This window comes from Leucoraja erinacea, chromosome 28, assembly GCF_028641065.1.
Source record: "Leucoraja erinacea ecotype New England chromosome 28, Leri_hhj_1, whole genome shotgun sequence".
In the NCBI taxonomy this organism is placed as follows: Eukaryota; Metazoa; Chordata; class Chondrichthyes; order Rajiformes; family Rajidae; genus Leucoraja; species Leucoraja erinaceus.
The window spans coordinates 30948881-30970286 of record NC_073404.1 but is presented as its reverse complement, the minus strand read 5'-3'; the positions used below and the strand labels follow the sequence as shown (position 1 = coordinate 30970286).

At 50.1% G+C, this 21406-nt stretch overlaps 1 protein-coding gene across 1 annotated transcript in view; it reads right to left on the bottom strand.

The window, feature by feature from the left end:
• The window catches only part of LOC129710876 (coronin-6-like), an 80573-nt gene that overhangs the window by 47002 nt on the left and 12165 nt on the right, over positions 1-21406 (bottom strand). Inside the window, 1 exon segment of the mRNA XM_055658166.1 lies at positions 9026-9225. Coding sequence (XP_055514141.1) covers positions 9026-9223 — 198 coding nt within the window. The 5' untranslated portion in view covers positions 9224-9225.

Sequence of the window (21406 nt, the reverse complement as noted above, 5' to 3'; positions counted from 1 at the left end):
TGACTAGTGTCTGGGGGAGGTCTGGACAGTGAGAGAGAGAGAGAAAATGCAAGAGTTATTTGAACTGAGATTGCCAAAGGTAGGACATTGTGGGCTGAAGTGCCTGCTCCTCTGCTCCTCTGTTCGATGTTCCAAGATTCACCAAACATCCGGGATTATTGTGAAATCTCCCAGAGACAAAGTTTAGTCTCGAAGGAGCAATAAAAATAAAATAGATTTATCCTTATTGCAACAATTTCACTTTATTAGTTGTAAACAGATTGGAGATAACACACTGGGCCGTTTCACTGAACTGCAAGTGGAGAAGGCGATGGCTGATGAGGACCATTCATGTCAGTTCTTCTAATTGCTCTTCTTCATCTGAAGAAGGGTCCCGACCCAAAACATCGCCTGTTCATTTTCTCCAGGGATGCTGCCTGACCCGCGGAGTTACTCCAGTACTTTGTGTCTTATCTTTGGTGTAAACCAGCATCTGCAGTTCCTTCTTAATGCTGTTTCCACCAGAGTTGCTCCAGTACTTTTCATCCGTTTGTGCAATGGGCGGCAGTGTGGAGCAGCGGGTAGAGCTGCTGCCTCACAGCGCCAGAGACCCGGGTTCGATCCTGGCCCCTGGTGCTGTTTGTACGGAAAGACGTACAGGTTTGTAGATTAATTGGCTTGGTAGAAACGTAGAATTGCAGGTTTGTAGATTAATTGGCTTGGTAGAAACCTAGAATTGCCCCTAGTGTGTGTCGGATAGTGTGAGTGTGCGGGCATCGCTGGTCGGAGCGGACTCAGTGGCCACAGAACATGTTTCTGCGCTGTGTCTCTAAACTAAACTAAATTAAATTAGCTTCAGCAGACGTAGCTAATAAGGACAGGGTGGCCTCCATGGGTCCTAGACTGCCCAGTGATATTTTTGGTTCAACCTAATTTCATCACATTCTTCTCCCCCCCACCCCCCCACATCAGTGACTGGTGAGAAGTCACAAAAATTCTGCGTCTGTCCCTGAAGCACAACACTCAGAGCTGGGATAGTGTTAATGTGCTGGGATCGCTGGTCGGCACAGACTCGGTGGGCCGAAGGGCCTGTTTCCGTGCTGTGTCTCTAAACTAAAATAAAAAGTGCCCGTAGGCAGGATGGACCCCGGGTCTCTGGCGCTGTGAGGCAGTAACTCTACCACTGCGCCACCGTGCCTGCTTCAGCGGGAAAGAATGTAATTGTTCTCGACAATAGACAATAGGTGCAGGAGTAGAGGCCATTCGGCCCTTCGAGCCAGCACCGCCATTCAATGTGATCGTGGCTGATCATCCCCAATCACTACCCCGTTCCTGCCTTCTCCCCATATCCCCTGACTCCGCTATCTTTAAGAGCCCTATCTAGCTCTCTCTTGAAAGCATCCAGAGAACCGGCCTCCACCGCCCTCTGGGGCAGAGAATTCCACAGACTGTTTAAGAAGGAACTGCAGGAACAAAATTCTTAAGGGGTTGGACAGGCTAGATGCAGGAAGATTGTTCCCGATGTTAGGGGAAGTCCAGGACAAGGGGTCACAGCTTAAGGATAAGGGGGAAATCCTTTAAAACCGAGATGAGAAGAACTTTTTTCACACAGAGAGTGGTGAATCTCTGGAACTCTCTGCCACAGAGGGTAGTCGAGGCCAGTTCATTGGCTATATTTAAGAGGGAGTTAGATGTGGCCCTTGTGGCTAAAGGGATCAGGGGGTATGGAGAGAAGGCAGGTACGGGATACTGAGTTGGATGATCAGCCATGATCATATTGAATGGCGGTGCAGGCTCGAAGGGCCGAATGGCTCTACTCCTGCACCTATTTTCTATGTTTCTATGCAGATGCTGGAAAAATCGAAAGTACACAAAAATGCTGGAGAAACTCAGCGGGTGCAGCAGCATCTATGGAGCGAAGGAAATAGGCGACGTTTCGGGCCGAGACCCTTCTTCGGACTATTCTGTTGTTAAACTCTGCAACATCCCAGCTCAACATCAGACTCTAGACTCCCCGCACAATAAAACACTTCTCCTTTCACTTTTGGTTGTTTAACCAATCATCGATGCCTGCTAGTTGTTGCCCCTTCTCCAATGGGAAGAATCTCCCGCTATTTATAACTTTTATGATGTTGAACTTCTCTTGCAGATCTCATGACCGACCGCCTTTTATGGAAACTCTCATTCATGGAAACACATTCAAGGACATCCCAGCGCCAGTCAGACCAGCCTGCAGCTGATCCAGTAACCATCACCACAAAACCCACGCCGTCTCACCATCGCTAACCACAGTAACTGAGTTCCCCCTCCCCACAACAACCTGATACACAGAGTAACGCTGGAGTGGTAAGCATCTGTGGAGAAGTGTGGACAGAGTGCTGGAGGCAGCATCTGTGGAGAACATGGATAGGTGACGTTTCACAGAGCTGGAACTCAGCGGGTCAGGGCATCTGTGGAGAACTCAGCGGGTCACAGAGTGCAGTAACTCATCGGGTCAGGGAGCATCTGTGAGAACATGGATAGGTGACGTTTCACAGAGTGGAGTAACTGGCGGGTAACTCAGAGTGCTGGGTAACTCAGGCAGCATCATCTATGGAGCTAAGGAAATAGGCAACGTTTCGGGCCGAAACCCATAAGGGTTTCGGCCCGAAACGTTGCCTATTTCCAGAAGGATTTCGGCCCGAAAAGTTGCCTATTTCCTTAGCTCCATAGATGCTGCTGCACCATAACTCAGCGGGTCAGGCAGCATCTGTGGAGAACATGGATAGGTGACGTTTCACAGAGTGCTGGAGTAACAATAGAAAAGAGACAACAGGTGCAGGAGTAGAGGCCATTCGGCCCTTCGAGCCAGCGCCGCCATTCAATGTGATCGTGGCTGATCATCCCCAATCAGTACCCCGTTCCTGCCTTCTCCCCATATCCCCTGACTCCGCTATCTTTAAGAGCCCTATCTAGCTCTCTCCTGAAAGTATCCAGAGAACTGCTCTCTGAGGCAGAGAATGCCACAGACTCACAACTCTCTGTGTGAAGAAGTGTTTCCTCGTCTCCGTCCTAAATGGCTTACCCCTTATTCTTACTCAGCGGGTCAGGCAGCATCTGTGGAGAACATGGATAGGTGACGTTTCACACAGTGCTGGTGTAACTCAGCGGGTCAGACAGCATCTGTGGAGAACATGGATAGGTGACGTTTCAGGTCGAGACCCTTTGAAAGTTGGGGAAAAGGAAATAGAGGCACAGACGGTGGAGTGGAGAGGTTTAGAGGTTTAGAACGATCGAAAGAAAAACATGCAAAAAGTAACGGAACAAGTAAAGATATCTTTCATATTTTGCATATCTTTCATCCATTTGTTCCACATCTCTCTACATCACCGTCCACATCTCTGTCCCCTCTCCCCAGGCTCTCAGTCTGAAGAAGGGTCTCGACCCAAAACGTCACCCGTTCCTTCTCTCCAGAGATGCTGCCTGTCCCGCTGAGTTACTCCAGCTTTTTGTGTCGATCTTCGGTTTAAAGCAGCAACTGCAGTTCCCTCCTCGACACACTGACCCTTCTGTCCCGGGCCTCCTCCATTGCCAGGGAGAGGCACCTCGTATTGTGCTTGCTTGCTCCCCCCTCCCCCCCGCACCCGGGTGGGTGCCCATTCCTCCGTCTATCCCCCCCCCCCCCGTCCTATCCCACCTACACCCCTCCCTCTGGCTTTCTATTTCACTCCCCTACTTATCCGACACACGTGCATCTCCGTGTCTCCTGCGTCCCCTCCACTCCTCTCGGAGGCCGTGACCTCTGTTTAGTTATTTTTAGTTTAGTTTAGAGATACAGCGCGGAAACAGGCCCTTCGGCCCAACGGGTCCGTGCCGACCAGCGATCCCCGCACACTCACACTATCCCACACACACTGGGGACAATTTACACTTAAACCAAAGCCAATTAACCTACAAACCCGCACGTCTTTGGAGTGTGGGAGGAAACCGGAGCACCCGGAGAAAACCCACGCAGGTCACGGGGAGAACCCAAACTCCGTAGGACACAGCCCGTAGTCAGGAGAACGGGTCTCTGGCGCTGTGCAGCAACTCCGTGGCTTTGTTGTTGTTGGGACAGCACCCGTAGTCAGGATGGAACCCGGGTCTCTGGCGCGGTGAGGCAGCAACGTAGCTGGCCTTGTTGTTGTTGGGCGAGGATGAGGCGTGTCCGAGGCATGTGCTAGGCGTGTGCGAGGCGTGTGCGAGGCTTGTTCAAGCCATGTGCGAGGTGTGTGAGGCGTGTGTGAGGCAAGTGCAAGGCGTGTGCGAGGCGTGTGCGCGAGGTGTGAGGCATGTGCAGGTGTGTGAGGCGTGTGCGAGGCGTGTGCAAGGTGCGAGGTGTGTGAGGCGTGTGCGAGGCGTGCGAGAGGCGTGTGCGTGAGGCGTGTGCGAGACGTGTGCGTGCGAGGCGTGTGAGGCATTGCGAGGCGTGTGCGGCGTGTGCGACGTGTGCGAGGCGTGTGCGAGGCGTGTGCGAGGCGTGTGCGAGGCAAGTGCAAGGCGTGTGCGAGGCGTGTGCGAGGCGTGTGCGAGGCGTGTGCGCGGCATTGTGAGGCGTGTGCGAGGCGTGTGCGAGGCGTGTGCGAGACGTGTGCGAGGCGTGTGCGAGGCGTGGCATGTTGCTCCAGTTTGCTTGTGGCCTCACTCTCACAATAACCTCAGCAACTATAATCTTCACGATGGGCGGCACGGTGGCGCAGCGGGTAGAGTTGCTGCCTCACAGTGCCAGAGACCCGGGTTCGATCCTGACTACGGGTGCTGTCTGTGCGGAGTTTGTACGTCCTCCCCGTGACCTGTACACTGTGAATGTCCCAATTGTAATCGTGTATTGTCTTTCCTCTGACTGGTTAGCATTCAACAGAAGCTTCTCACTGGACCTCGGTACACGAATTGTCCGCAGTGTGTACATAGAACTCGTGTGAACGGGTGATCGATGGTCAGCATGGGGCGAGTGGGCCGAAGGGCCTGTTTCCGTGCTGTGCCTCTGAATTCTAAATATAGAAGCATTTCTTTGCCAATATCCATCGTAACAGATTATTTATATCCACCTTGAACACGTTGACTTTGCAGATAGAAGCTGCCGGAGTTTGGCAAACGTTGCCTATTTCCAGAAGGATTTCGGCCCGAAATGTTCGGAATTTGTGGTGAAATATTCAACTGTTGATTGCCAAGAAAAGAGAAATGAACCCGTGGTCCCGAGACGTGTGTGTGAACAGTGAGAGGCAAGAGGGCTCCATGCAGAGAGGAGGCAATGCAGGTGCTGGAATCTTCAGCAAAATACATTCACAAGCTCCAGAGGCAGAAAGAGGCCATTCAGCCCATCAGGTCTACTCCACCATTCAATCATGGCTGATCTATCTCTCCCTCCTAACCCCATTCTCCTGCCTTCTCCCCATAACCCCTGACACAATACGATACGATAGAACTATATTTATCCCAGGAGGGAACTTGATCAGCCAAGAGTCATGAAGCAACACTAGATAAATGAACTGTTATATTAAAGTGAGGAGTGGGAAGGCCAGGGTTGTGGGCGTGCAAAGATTGGAGTACTAATCAAGAATCTATCTATCTCTGCCTTAAAAATATCCATCGGCCTCCACAGCCGTCTGTGGCAAAGAATTCCACAGATTCACCACCCTCTGACTAAAGAAATTCCTCCTTATCTCCATCCTAAAGGAATGCCTGAGGTTGTGACCTCTAGTCCTAGACTCTCCCACTAGTGGAAACATCCTCTCCACATCCACTCTATCCAAGCCTTATTCACTATTCCCTATTGAGTGCGGGAACAGAGTGCGGAGGAACTCAGCGGGTCAGGCAGCATCTGTGGAAGGAAGTTGCCAGGTGACATTTTGGTTCAGGACCCTTCTTCAGACTAATCTTCTCCAACTTTCTCCAATTTAGACTGGCACAGGGTCCCTAGCCGGAACTGTCCATTCCCTCCACAGATGCTGCCTGACCTACTCGGCACCTTGAAGGCATATTTTGTGCTTTAAAAAAAATAAATAAAAAAAAAAAATCACACTAATATTTATTTTGGAAAATTAAAATATGTTGAGCCATTCATTAATTTACAGCCATTTAATCCCAATCATAGGATTCCGTAAATTCCCACAGTAGATGGACATGTGATTGCGGGCCAGATATCAAATAATGATGAGACAGAGAACAGGGAGGAGATCGAGAATCTCATAGTCTGGTGTTGAGACCGGGTGAGGCAGCATCTATGGAGCGAAGGAATAGGTGACGTTTCGGGTCGAGACCCTTCTGGAAACTCAGCGGGTGAGGCAGCATCTATGGAGCGAAGGAATAGGTGACGTTTCGGGTCGAGACCCTTCTGGAAACTCAGTGGGTGAGGCAGCATCTATGGAGCGAAGGAATAGGTGACGTTTCGGGTCGAGACCCTTCTGGAAACTCAGTGGGTGAGGCAGCATCTATGGAGCGAAGGAATAGGTGACGTTTCGGGTCGAGACCCTTCTGGAAACTCAGCGGGTGAGGCAGCATCTATGGAGCGAAGGAATAGGCGACGTTTCGGGTCGAGACCCTTCTGGAAACTCAGCGGGTGAGGCAGCATCTATGGAGCGAAGGAATAGGTGACGTTTCGGGTCGAGACCCTTACGGGTCTCGACCCGAAACGTCGCCTATTCCTTCGCTCCATTGATACTGTCTCAACCGCTGAGTTTCTCCAGCTTTTTTGTCCACCTTCGATTTTTCCAGCACCTGCAGTTCTTTCTCAAACCTTTCCCTCAATGTCAGCAAGACTAAGGAGACGGTGATGGGCTTCAGGAAGTGAAGTGGTCCACATACCCCAGTCTGCATTGATGCAGAGATGGGTGAAAACGTCAGATTCCTTGGAGTCAATACCCAAGGACCACACACATCGACACAACGACAGAGAAAGCACACCGACGCCTCTACTACATATGAAGGGTGAGGGAGTTCAGCATGTCCCCTGCACCTCTCACCAGCTTCTACAGCTACGCCATGGAAAGCATTTCATCAGACGCATCACAGCACGGTTTGGGGAACTGCTCCATCCAAGACCCGCAAGAAATGGCAGCGAGTTGTGGACGCAGCCCAGACCATCGCACAAACCAACCTCCCTTCCATTGACTCCATCTACACCTCACGCTGCCTCGGCAAGGCCAGCAGCATCATCAAGGACCAGTCTCACCCCGGTCACTCCCTCTTCTTCCCCTCTCCCATCGGGCAAGAGGTACAGAAGTGTGAAAATGAACGCACACCTCCAGATTCAGGGACAGTTTCTTCCCGGCTGTTATCAGGCAACTGAACCATCCTACCACAACCAGAGATCAGTCCTGAACTACCAACTACCTCATTGGTGACCCTCGTACTATCCTTGATCGGACTTTGCTGGCTTTACTTTGCACTAAACGCTATTCCCTTATCATGTATCTGTACACTGTGGACGGCTCGATTGTAATCATGTGTTGTCTTTCCGCTGACTGGTTAGCACGCAACAAAAGCTTTTCACTGTACACGTGACAATAAACTAAACTGAAACTGGTGTACTATGTTTGCTTTGAGTCTGATCATAGAATGTAAAACAGTACAGCACCACAACAGGCCCTTCGGCCCATAATGTCCGTGCTGTATCTGGTGCTGCTAAACTAATCTCATCTGCCTGCATGTGATGCGTATCCTTCCAGTCCCCTGCAGATCCAGACCCGAAACGTCACCTATTTCCTTCTCTCCATAGATGCTGCCTCACCCGCTGAGTTTCTCCGGCGTTTTGTGTCTACCTTCCATTTTACCAGCATCTACAGTTCTTTCTTAAACAATAGTTAATAGTATATATAGACGCAGAAATGGCTGCGATTCCTGCCAGCAGTTTTGTGTCTGCCTAATTAGCACAGAGTCCCGCGGGCGGGCAGGGCAGGCATGCAGCTCTGCTACCGTGACTGACAGCGACAGGGATGATGCAACCGACACGTCCCACATACCAGCTCGCAGGGACCTTCACCCACCCCACTGCTATTTGCAGGCCGCATATTCTGCCGTCGTTAGACTGAGATTGCACCAGTAAAGACACGGGCAGTTTACAACCAAACGCCACCCATTCCTTCTCCCTAGAGATGCTGCCCGTCACGCTGAGTTACTCCAGCTTTTGGAGTCTACCTTCGATTTGAAGCAGCACCTGCCGTTCCTTCTCACACCCCAGCGATATGAATATTGACTTCTCTAACTTCAAGTAATCCTTGCATCCCCTCTCTCTCTCTCTCTTAGTCTCTCCCCCACCTAAGTCGTACTAGCTTCAGTCGTCTCATTGTCTGTAACTAGTTATCACCTAGCGCACGGCTAACAGCGGCCTGGTGCCTTCATCATTGTTCTTTTTTCATATCTTTCATTCATTGTTCTTTATCTCTCTACATCTCCGTCTGTATCTCTCATTTCCCCTTCCCCCGACTCTCAGTTTGAAGAAGGGTCTCGACCCAAAATGTCAGCTATTCCATTTCCCCAGAGATGCCGCCTGTATCAGGGCACTGAAAAATACGCGGTGTGATGTGGCGTGATGTAGCGTGATGTGGCGTGATGTGGCGTGATGACGTATTGACGCGCGGCGTTTTTTCAAGTTTCACAACGTTTTTTTGTCGCCGCTGAACTGTGAAATGTTCAAAATCTTTTGGTGACACTGATGTGATGCCGGCAGTCGCCGAAAAAATCGCCAAGTGGGACAGGCCCTTTACACTATCCTACACACACTAGGGTCAATTTACTTTGACAATTAAATTGACTCTTGACTCTTGACTCTTGACTCTTGACTCTTACATTGACATTAAAATTAAGATCTCAGAGAAAACCCACGCAGGTCACGGGGAGAACGTACAAACTCCGTACAGACAGCGCCCGTAGTCGGGATCGAACCCGGGACTCCGGCGCTGCAAGCGCTGTAAAGCAGCGACTCTAATGTGGCCACCCACCCAGCCAGGGTCTCTAGTGCCGGGCGGCAGCAGCTCTACCCGCTGCGTCACCGTGCCACCCTTGGGTGCAGGCATTAGGCAAGACTTACCTTAGCGACTTGCAGAACAAGGAAGGCTCCACCTCCCCCCGACTCCACGATGATGGCCACAAACTTGGGGTTGACGGCACAGAATGAGCTGTCCCACGTCACCTTGGACACGCGGATGTCCTCGTAACACTGGTCGGCCTTCATCGCCTGCCCAAACACGTGGCGGAACTTACTCTGGCGTACCACTCTGCGGCTCATGGCTGCGGACGAACAGACAACGACAACGTTAACATTTAAACAATATTCTGACACAGGGCGGCACGGTGGCGCAGCGGTACAGTTGCTGCCTCACAGCGCCACAGGCCCGGGTTCCATCCTGACTACGGGCGCTGTCTGTACGGAGTTTGCACATTCTCCCGGTGACCTGTGTAAGAAAGAACTGCAGATGCTGGTTTAAATCGAAGGTAGACACAAAATAAGGGAGTAACTCAGCGGGTGAGGCAGCATCTCTGGAGAGAAGGAATGGGCGACGTTTCGGGTCGAGACCCTCAGGGGTCCACCACTGTGCCGCCCCTGTTTCTATGGGGAGAAGGCAGGAACTGACTGTGGATGATCAGCCATGATCACATTGAATGGCGGTGCTGGCTCGAAGGGCCGAATGGCCTACTCCTGCGCCTATTGTCTATACACAAGCTTTTGTATAATGTGCAAGAATATTAGCTTCAATATACAAAGGGCAGCTCGCAGACATGTCCTATATATCGGCGAGTCCAAGCGCAAACATGGCGATCGTCTCAAAATCATTTCGCACTAGTTCTATGTACCGTCTGTATCTCCCGATTCCCTCTCCCAGTCTGTCGAAGGGTCTCGACCCGAAACGTCACCTATCCATGTTCTCCACAGATGCTGCCTGACCCGCTGAGTTACTCCGGCACTCTGTGCCTGTCTCTTCTCGTAGGCACTGTTTGCTCGAGTGGGCAAGTGTCAGAAAAATTATATTTTAAAAATATGTTTTCAAGAGAGAGTTAGATATAGCTCTTAGCTAGGGCTAACGGAATCAAGGGATACGGGGAAAAAGCAGGAACGAGGTACAGATTGTGGATGATCAGCCATGATCATATTGAATGGCGGTGCAGGCTCGAAGGGCCGAATGGCCTCTACTCCTCCACCTATTGTCTATGTTTCTACGTAACTCTGGGCTGTTTACAAGGACGTTACAGCGATCATCTCTCTGCTGCTCAACATAAGAAGGGCAGGTTCAGCTCAGGATGTTGATGTGACTTCGAGTAGGCAATGGAAGAAGTTTAAACGGTGCGGAGATGGACATGTCGCCCGATCCAAGGGCAGTCCCTCCCGCCCGATCCAAGCCAAACCTTGCAGCGCACTCTCCCTTCCCACCCCCATTGTGTACGAACACTGAGCCGGGCAGCAAATGACTCTCGTGTGTCTGTCATCCCTAAACTGCTGGCCTGCCACAGGATACAACGTGGAAAATACAGAACCCTCACATCGTGCCGTTGAGTAATGCAATAAAAAGGCAGGTGGGGGGGGGTAGGGTGAGGGGGGGTGAGGGGGGGGGTGAGGGGGGGGTGAGGGTGGGGGGGGGTGAGGGAGGGATGAGGTCAGTGACCCCAGTGTAGTTACAGACACAACCCCAGAGGAATTATTCATCCATGGGACACACACCCCAATAATGTCACAAGTTTATGGAAACATAGACAATAGGTGCAGGAGTAGAGGCCATTCGGCCCTTCGAGCCTGCACCATTCGCCATTCAATATGATCATGGCTGATCATCCAACTCAGTATCCCGTACCTGCCTTCTCTCCATACCCCCTGATCCCCTTTAGCCACAAGGGCCCACATCTAACTCCCTCTTAAATATAGCCAATGAAATATCCACTGACTTGGACTCCACAGTCCTCTGATTAGTCCACCCCTCGACCTCCTGGGCTCCAAAGAAAAGTGTCCCAGCCTAGCCAACCTCCCCCGAGAGTGATACAGCACAGAAACAGGCCCTGCGGCCCAACTTGCACACACCGACCAACACGCCCCAGCTACACTAGTCCCACCTGCCTGCGTTTGGTCCATATCCCTCCAAACCTGTCCTATCCATGTACCTGTCTAACTGTTGGGATAGTCCCAGCCTCAACTACCTCCTCTGGCAGCTGGTTCCATACACCCACCACCCTTTGTATGAGAAACAACTCCTCATACTGCTATAAAAGGGAAGGCAGGGAACACAGGGAATGGCCTCTACGTGGGTAGCATCATCCTTGGACTGCTCTATGTGTAGTGTAGGAAGGAACTGCAGATGCTGGTTTATACCAAAGATACATCACAAAGTTCTGGAGTAACTCAGCGGGTCAGGCAGCATCCCTGGAGAACAAGGACGGGAGATGTTTCGGCTTGGGACCTTCTTCAAGGTTTCAATCTGAAGTATCTCCCATTCTTAATTCTCCACAGATACTGCCTGACCCACTGAGTTACTCCAGCACTCTGTGAAACGTCACCTATCCATGTTCTCCACAGATGCTGCCTGACCCGCTGAGTTACTCCAGCACTCTGTGTCTTATCAATTGTACATCTGGCAGTGACAATATTTTAAAAATAATGAAATTGCGTTTGAAACCATGAAATGGAAATGGTGACGGAACATTCCGGTGACTCAGCTGCCGTCTCTGCCCAGAAATGTCACAGCAAACACTGTTCTATTTATCGGTTGAGTAGATGTGGTCACAAGTTGATTTGTCCACGCCTTGTGTGTTTGCTGGAGGGAGTTGGAGGGCAGATGCAGGGCAGGACATAGAGCTAACTCTTCATCATAGACCTCCGCTCTTCAGTTGAGGAATAGATCAGAGACTCTCTCGCCCCAAGTAGAAGAACCAAGGACCAGAGGACATAGGTAGACACAAAATGCTGGAGTAACTCAGCGGGTGAGGCAGCATCTACGGAGAGAAGGAATTGGCCACGTTTCGTGTCGAGACCCTTCTTCAGTTACTCCAGCATTTTGTGCCTACCTTCGATTTTAACAGCATCTGCAGTTCTTTCTTAACCAGAGGACATAGGTTTACGGTGAAGGGGGAAAGATTTAATAGGAACCTGAGAGGTAGCTTTTTCACACAAAGGGCGGTGTGTGTATGGAACGAGCTGCCGGTGGAGATAGTTGAGGCTGGGACTATCCCAATGTTTAAGAAACAGTTGGATAGGTACATGGATAGGACAGGTTATGGACCAGAGGGATATGGACCAAACGCAGGCAGGTGGGACTAGTGTAGCTGGGACATGTTAGTCAGTGGGGCCATGTTGCACATGTTTCCACACAGCATCATTCTATGACTCTAAGATGAAGAGAAACAGTTACATTATTGGTGTGGAAACATTTGGCCCAACTTGCCCACACCGGCCAATATGTCCCAGCTACACTAGTCCCACCTGCCTGCGTTTGGTCCATATCCCTCTAAACCTGTCCTATCCATGTACCTGTCTAACTGTTTCTTAAATGTTAGATAGTCTCTGCCTCAACTATCTCCTCCGGTAGCTCGTTCCATATACCCACTGTGTGGAAAAATTACCCCTCAGATTCCTATTAAATCTTTTCCCCTTCACCTTGAACCTGTGTCCTCTGGTCCTCGATTCCCCTACTCTGGGCAAGAGACTCTGTGCATCTACCCGATCTATTCCTCTCATGATTTTGTACACCTCTATAAGATCACCCCTCATCCTCCTGCGCTCCATGGAAGAGAGTCCCAGCCTACTCAACCTCTCCCTGTAGCTCACACCCTCTAGTCCTGACAACATCCTCGTAAATCTTCTCTGAACCCTTTCCCAGCTTGACGACATCTTTCCGATAACACGGTGCCCAGAACTGAACACAATGCTCTAAATGCGGCCTCACCAACGCCTGTGTTTCCTGCCAATTTCAATGCACCCGCTCATATAATTTAAATGCCAGAATAAAAGTGTGCTTAGTAACAAAATAATGATCCAGGATTGGCTCCTGTTTGACTTTGATGCCACTGACAATTTCATTCACAAGTGTTAATCACATTCACAGTCAAACAGCACAAAAACAGGCCCTTCGGCCCAACTCATGCAGGCCATCCCACCCACCACCCGTTTGTGTGAAACATTTATCCCTCAGATTCAGATTAAATCTATTCCCCCTTCAAGGAATGAGACCCTTCTGGAAACTCAGCGGGTGAGGCAGCATCTATGGAGTGAAGGAATAGGCGACGTTTCGGGTCGAGACCCTTCGAGACCATTCCTTCTCTCCAGAGATGCTGCCTCACCCGCTGAGTTACTCCAGCATTTTGTGTCTATCTTCGGTTTAAACCGGCATCTGCAGTTCCTTCCTGTAGTTTGATTGGTTTGGTAAAAATTACAAATTGTCCCTAGACCTGTTCATTGTCACGACTAAACCTCCAAATAGGACACTTATTATTATTTATTCAAATCAGTTGCTATGTCGCTCTTCCAGGGAGATGCTAAATGCATTTCGTTGTCTCTGTACTGTACACTGACAATGACAATTAAAATTGAATCTGAATCTGAATCTGAGTGATCCAACTCCATCTACAATGACCAGATGGCCAGACTGTGGTGGACTGGACCATCAGCAATGACCAGCCGGAGTAGAGGAAGGAGAGAGAGAGGGGGTAGTGACATGGTGTCAGGACAATATCCCAGCCCTCATAGAAACATAGAAACATAGAAATTAGGTGCAGGAGTAGGCCATTCGGCCCTTCGAGCCTGCACCGCCATTCAATATGATCATGGCTGATCATCCAACTCAGTATCCTGTACCTGCCTTCTCTCCATACCCCCTGATCCCCTTAGCCACAAGGGCCACATCTAACTCCCTCTTAAATGTAGCCAATGAACTGGCCTCAACTACCCTCTGTGGCAGAGAGTTCCACAGATTCACCACTCTCTGCGTGAAAAAAAGTTCTTCTCATCTCGGTTTTAAAGGATTTCCCCTTTATCCTTAAGCTGTGACCCCTTGTCCTGGACTTCCCTAACATCGGGAACAATCTTCCTGCATCTAGCAACAATCTTCCTCATTGGCAACAAGGTGCAGGAGCTAGTCATGGACTTTAGGAACCGTGCTGGACTATGTGCCCCAGTCAGCGTCAACGGTCAATTGGAAATGGTCGCGAGCTTCAAGTTCCTTGGTGTAAATATCGGCAACGACCTGTCGTGGACCAACCACGTTGATGCAACAGCCACAAGGGCACCACCTCCTCGACTTCCTGAGCAGACTGAGGGAATCCAACACGTCTCCAGCGACTCGTACAAACGTCTACAGATGTACCGGAGAATGTCGGGTGGCAGCACAGCTGGGTTTGGGAACAGCTCTGCCCAAGAGCGCAAGGAATCGCAGAGTTGTAGATGTAGCCCAGTCCATCACACAGACCACACTCCCCACCATTGTAGATGTAGCCCAGTCCATCACACACACCACACTCCCCACCATTGTAGATGTAGCCCAGTCCGTCACACACACCACACTCCCCACCATTGTAGATGTAGCCCAGTCCCACACACACCACACTCCCCACCATTGTAGATGTAGCCCAGTCCGTCACACACACACACCACACTCCCCACCATCGACTCCATCTACACTTCACACAGCTTTTGAAAAGCAGCCGACATCATCAAAGGACTTGTCCCTGTCCCACCCCGGTCATTCCCTCTTCTCCCCGCTCCCGTCCGGCAGAAGTTACAGGAGCTTGACAGCGCGCACCACCAGACTCGGGAACAGCTTCTTCCCCTCTGTTCAAGAAGGAACTGCAGATGCTGGAAGATCGAAGGTACACAAAATTGCTGGAGAAACTCAGCGGGTGCAGCAGCATCTATGGAGCGAAGGAAATAGGCAACGTTTCGGGCCGAAACGTTACCTATTTCCTTAAATGTTGCCTATTTCCTTCGCTCCATAGATGCTGCTGCACCGGCTGAGTTTCTCCAGCAATTTTGTCTACCTTCTTCCCCTCTGTAATCAGGTTTCTGAACGGTCCTTCCATAAGCTAGGGTACTGTCCGATTCACCTCGACCCCATTGCGGACATTGGACTTTGTCTGTGGAACTGCTGCGCTACAATGCTGAGAGCTATATTCTGCACTCTGTATCTTCCCCTTTGCTCCACCCATTGTACTGGAGTTTGTGCTGATTGTATTTATTTATTTGAGGTTGTGTTTAGTTTATTGTCACGTGTACCGAGGTACAGTCAAAAGCTTTTGTTGCGTGCCAACCAGTCAGCGGAAAGACAACACATGATTACAATCGAGCCGTCCACAGTGTACAGATACATGATAAATGGAATAACGTAAATAAAGTTTAGTATTGGATAAAATCCTGTAAAGTCCGATCAAGGATAGTCCGAGGGTCACCAATGAGGTAGATAGTAGTTCAGGACCGCTCTCTGGTTGTGGTGGGATGGTTCAGTTGCCTGATAACAGCTGGGAAGAAACTGTCCCTGAATCTGGAGGTGTGCGTTCGTTTTCACACTTCTGTACCTCTTGCCCGATGGGAGAGGGGAGAAGAGGGAGTGGCCGGGGGTGAGACTGGTCCTTGATGATGCTGCTGGCCTTGCCGAGGCAGCGTGAGGTGTAGATGGAGTCAGTGGAAGGGAGGTTGGTTTGTGCGATGGTCTGGGCTGCGTCCACAATTCTCTGCAATTTCTTGCAGATCTTGGATGGAGCAGTTCCCCAAACCGTGCTGTGAGGCGTCTAATAAATGGCGGTCTCCGTTGCATCGGTTAAAGTCGGTGAGAGTTGTTTTGACAACAATAAATCCAAAGGGCCTGTTTGTTTCGGCGACTGCTGCCTTCATATCAGGGTCGCCAAAAGATTTTGAACATTTCAAAATCCAGCGGCGACGAAAAAAAATGTTGCGACACTTGAAAAAACGCCGCACGTCGATATGTCATCACGCTGAGTCACGCCGTGAATTTTTCGGTGACCTGATACTTCAGTCAATGATGCCGGAAGTCGCCGAAAAAAATGGCCAAATGCGACAGGCCCTTTGGACAAGCTAAACCTCTCGTGTGAACTGGCTGTGAGGTTGCTATATGCCGTAACTTCACATTTTGAATCCAAAATGTAATTTGCAAATTAAAGAGCTGAATCCTTTAACAAGTCCCCAGAGTAATTATTCGTTGTTACGTGACTCAAATGTGTAATCAGCAAGAGGCAAAGGCAAAGATATACGTTTATGGAATCAGAGCTGCAAGGAGATCTGGCTGAAAGACAAGCTGCAGCCCACCCACGTCTCTCCCCCAATGGCCAATACCAGCGCGCAACGCTCCACAGTTGGCTTATTGCTCTCCCCATCCGCTTCCAAAATGGTGCCCACCTCAGGTGACTATTCACGTGTTGGCCACGCACAGAAGCACATCTACAATCACGGCCATGTTTATGAAAGAACTGCAGATGCTGGAAATATCCACGGTGGACAAGAATAGAATAGAATAGAATACGTTTATTGTCATTGCACAAAACTGAGCAACGAAATTCCATTTGCTTCTCCTCCGTTAAAAGAAATACAACACGACACCAATGCACATATAGAAACATAGAAATTAGGTACAGGAGTAGGCCATTCAGCCCTTCGAGCCTGCACCGCCATTCAATATGATCATGGCTGATCATCCAACTCAGTGTCCCGTACCTGCCTTCTCTCCATACCCCCTGATCCCTTTAGCCACAAGGGCCACATCTAACTCCCTCTTAAATATAGCCAATGAACTGTGGCCTCGACTACCCTCTGTGGCAGAGAGTTCAAGAGATTCCAGAGATATGTACAGTTAATAGTAGAATATAAATACATTTTTAAAAGAGATTAAAAGAATTTAGCGGTATTCCTCAAAGTTACTTCTTGCTTCCCAGTGTTCACTGCTGGAGTTAAGCTTGTTTATTGCACAATGGTAGAAACTATTTTTTAGTCTACCAGTGCGAGCCTGCATGGAATGCTGGAGAAACTCAGCGGGTGAGGCAGCATCTGTGGAGCGAAGGAATAGGTGACGCTTCGGGTCGAGACCCGTAAGGGTCTCGACCCAAAACGTCACCTATTCCTTCGCTCCACAGATGCTGCCTCACCCGCTGAGTTTCCAGAAGGGTCTCAACCCGAAACGTCACCTATTCCTTCTCTCCACAGATGCTGCCTGACCCGCTGAGTTAACTCCAGCACTCTGTGAAACGTCACCTATCCATGTTCTCCACAAATGCTGCCTGACCCGCTGAGTTATGGTGCAGCAGCATCTATGGAGCTAAGGAAATAGGCAACTTTTCGGGCCGAAATCCTTCTGGAAATAGGCAACGTTTCGGGCCGAAACCCTTACGGGTTTCGGCCCGAAACGTTGTCTATTTCCTTAGCTCCACAGATGCTGCCTGACCTGCTGAGTTACTCCAGCACTCTGTGAAACGTCACCTATCCACGTTCTCCACAGACGCTGCCTGACCCGCTGAGTTACTCCAGCATTTTGTGTCTATCTTCTTTCTCCTTGGGGTACAGGAGCCTGTGACAGAGGTGTATAAAATCATGAGGGGAATAGATCGGGTGAAAGAACAGTGTCTTCTACCCAGAGTAGGATGAATCAAGAACCAGAGGACGTTGATCTAAGGTGAGAGGGAAAGATTTAATAGGAACCTGAGGAGCAGTTGGTGGTGGATGAATGGAACGAGCTGCCAGATATATTGATGGGGATTTAGTGGGCTATGGGCCAAATGCAGGCAGATGGGACCAACCCAACATGCCAACTTGGCTGACATGGCCAAGGTGGGCCGAAGGGCCTGCTTCCATGCTGTACACCTCCATGCTGTACACCTCCATGTACAGGGTCTTGGTGAGACCACACCTGGAGTATTGCGTACAGTTTTGGTCTCCAAATCTGAGGAAGGACATTATTGCCATAGAGGGAGTGCAGAGAAGGTTCACCAGACTGATTCCAGGGATGTCAGGACTGTTTTATGAAGAAAGACTGGATAGACTTGGTTTATACTCTCTAGAATTTAGGAGATTGAGAGGGGATCTTATAGAAACTTACAGAATTCTTAAGGGGTTGGACAGGCTAGATGCAGGAAGATTGTTCCCGATGTTGGGGAAGTCCAGGACAAGGGGTCACAGCTTACGGATAAGGGGGAAATCCTTTAAAACCGAGATGAGAAGAACTTTTTTCACACAGAGAGTGGTGAATCTCTGGAACTCTCTGCCACAGAGGGTAGTTGAGGCCAGTTCATTGGCTATATTTAAGAGGGAGTTAGATGAGGCCCTTGTGGCTAAGGGAATCAGGGGGTATGGAGAGAAGGCAGGTACGGGATACTGAGATGGATGATCAGCCATGATCATATTGAATGGCGGTGCAGGCTCGAAGGGCCGAATGGCCTACTCCTGCACCTATATGTTTCTATGTTTCTATAATAATGGCCCAATGCAGCAGATTCCGTGAATGATCAGAATTGATCTTGGACCTTCCAAATAAAGACTGAATTGAAATACTAATTGAGGCACAGAAGGAACACTTATAGATCCCTCCTGTGGAGTTTGGAAATAAAGAGTATTATTACTGGAGCACCGACTGTTTGAGCTGCATCCTGTGACGATAAATGACTCAACGAGATGTTTGTGCCAAGGGTTTTGTTGAAACACAGAGGGTGGTGGGTGCCTGGGACTCGCTGCCAGGGGTGGTGGTGGAGGCAGAGAGCATAGTGGTGTTTAAGAGGCTTTCAGATGGGCGCATAGATATGCAGGGACATTGTGGGCTGAAGGGCCTGTTCCTGTGCTGTTCTGTTGTTCTATACTTCGGCAAAAGTTCCAGAGAGCAGTCCTGAAATATTATCCACCTCCTGGGTAAAATATTCCATGCTTCCAGCCGAACTATTCCTCTCATGATCCTCTACACCTCTAGACGATCAGCCCTCAACCTCCTGAGCTCCAAGAAAATAAAGTTCCAATCTGACAAATCTCTCCCTGAAGCTCAGACCCTCCAGCCTGGTAACATCCTCGTCAATCTTCTCTCTGCTTCCTTAAACATGGTGTCCGCAGACTGACCCACCCTGGGTTAGTGGGACCGAGCACACCTCACATCTCCTGCCCCTCTCCCCTGTTGCATAGAGGGACAAGGACAAGGATCACACACACGCACGCATGCACACACATACACGCACGCACACACACACACGCACGTACACACACTCACACGCACATGCACACACCCGCACGCTCACGCACACACACATACACGCACGCACACGCACACACACATACACGCACGCACACACACACACGCACACACATGCACACACACACACGCACTCACATGCACGCACACACACACAGACACACGCACACACACACACACACACACACACGCACGCACACGCACACACGCACGTACACACACTCACATGCACACACCCGCACGCTCACGCACACACACATACACGCACGCACACGCACACAAACGCACACACACATGCACACGCACACACGTGCGCGCACATGCACACACGCACACACGTGCGCGCACACATGCACACGCACACACACATGCACGCACACACACATGCACGCACACACACATGCACACGCACACACGCACACACACACACACACGCACACACACACACGCACACACACATGCACGCACACATACACACACACACACACACATGCACACACACTCACACACACACATACACACGCACACACACACAATCTCCAGCAGCCTTCCTTCCGCGGTACACACCATCCTGACTGCATCACCAACCCTGGTGAAGGGTCTCCACCCGAAACGTCACCTATCCACGTTCACCACAGATGCTGCCTGACCCACTGAGTTACTCCAGCACTCTGTGTCTATTTTTCTAAACCAGCACCTGCAGTTCCTTGTGTCCATTCTTATGGAATGAGTCACCAAACCAGGCTGTACATTTCACACCTCTTCTGTCCTTATTGACATCATTTACCACAATGTCACCAGGACTCAAGGACCTGAGCTATTGGGAGAGGTTGAGCAGGCTGGGACTCTATTCCTTGGAGCACAGGAGGATGAGGGGTGATCTTATCCCTGCAGTTGTACAGGGCCCTAGTGAGACCACACCTGGAGTATTGTGTGCAGTTTTGGTCCCCTAATTTGAGGAAGGACATTCTTGCTATTGAGGGAGCCCAGCGTAGGTTTACAAGGTTAATTCCCGGGATGGAGGGACTGTCATATGCTGAGAGAATGGAGCGGCTGGGTTTGTACACTCTGGAGTTTAGAAGGATGAGAGGATATCTTATTGAAACATATAAGATTGTTAAGGGTTTGGACACGCTAGAGGCAGGAAACATGTTCCCGATGTTGGGGGGGTCCAGAACCACGGGCCACAGTTTGAGAATAAGGGGTAAGCCATTTAGAACAGATGAGGAAACACTTTTTCACACAGAGTTGTGAGTTTGTGGAATTCTCTGCCCCAGAGGGCGGTGGAGGCCGGTTCTCTGGATACTTTCAAGAGAGAGCTAGATAGGGCTCTTAAAGATAGTGGAGTCAGGGGATATGGGGAGAAGGCAGGAACGGGATACTGATTGGGGATGATTAGCCATGATCACATTGAATGGTGGTGCTGGCTTGAAGGGCCGAATGGCCTACTCCTGCACCTATTGTCTATTGTCTTACAGAGGTGTATAAGCTCATGAGAGGAATAGATCGGGTGAATGGGCACCAGCCTCAACTACCTCCTCTGGCAGCTCGTTCCATACACCCACCACCCTCTGTGTGATCAACCCCTGATCTATCAAATATATATTTCGGTTTCCTGTTCTTTAAATAAAAGTTGCCCTGCAAATATCCCTCTGTAAATGAACAATATAGAAAGCCAATGCTGCCTGATCCACTGAGTATTTCCAGCATTTTCTGTTTTCATTTCAGATTTACAAAATCCACTGTAACCTTCTCCCTCGATTGATTGAAAGATACAGCACGGAAACAGGCCCTTCGGCCCACCGAGTCCGTGCCGACCAGTGATCCCCGCACATTAACACTGCCCCACACACACTGGGGACAATTGACAAATTTAACCTGTGTGGGAGGAAACCGGAGATCCCGGAGAAAACCCACGCGGGTCACGGGGAGAACGTACAAACTCCGTACAGACAGCGCCCGTAGTCAGGATGGAACCCGGGTCTCTGGCGCCGTGAGGTAGCAGCTCTACCCGCTGCGCCACCGTGCCGCCCCTTGCAGCAATTCTCAGCGTGATTTGTGATGCTTTGAGGCAGCCGCGGAGACCTCTAATGCAGCTACTGAGCCGGAAAGGCAAAGTGAATGATGTGATTCACATCGCATTTAATGCCTGCATTATGATCATCGACGGTGGATTTAATAATAGACCAAAATCTCCCCACATTCAGCAGAGCAGGCTGCACTGGATAAATGATGCAGGTGGACTTTGATAAACGGCTGGG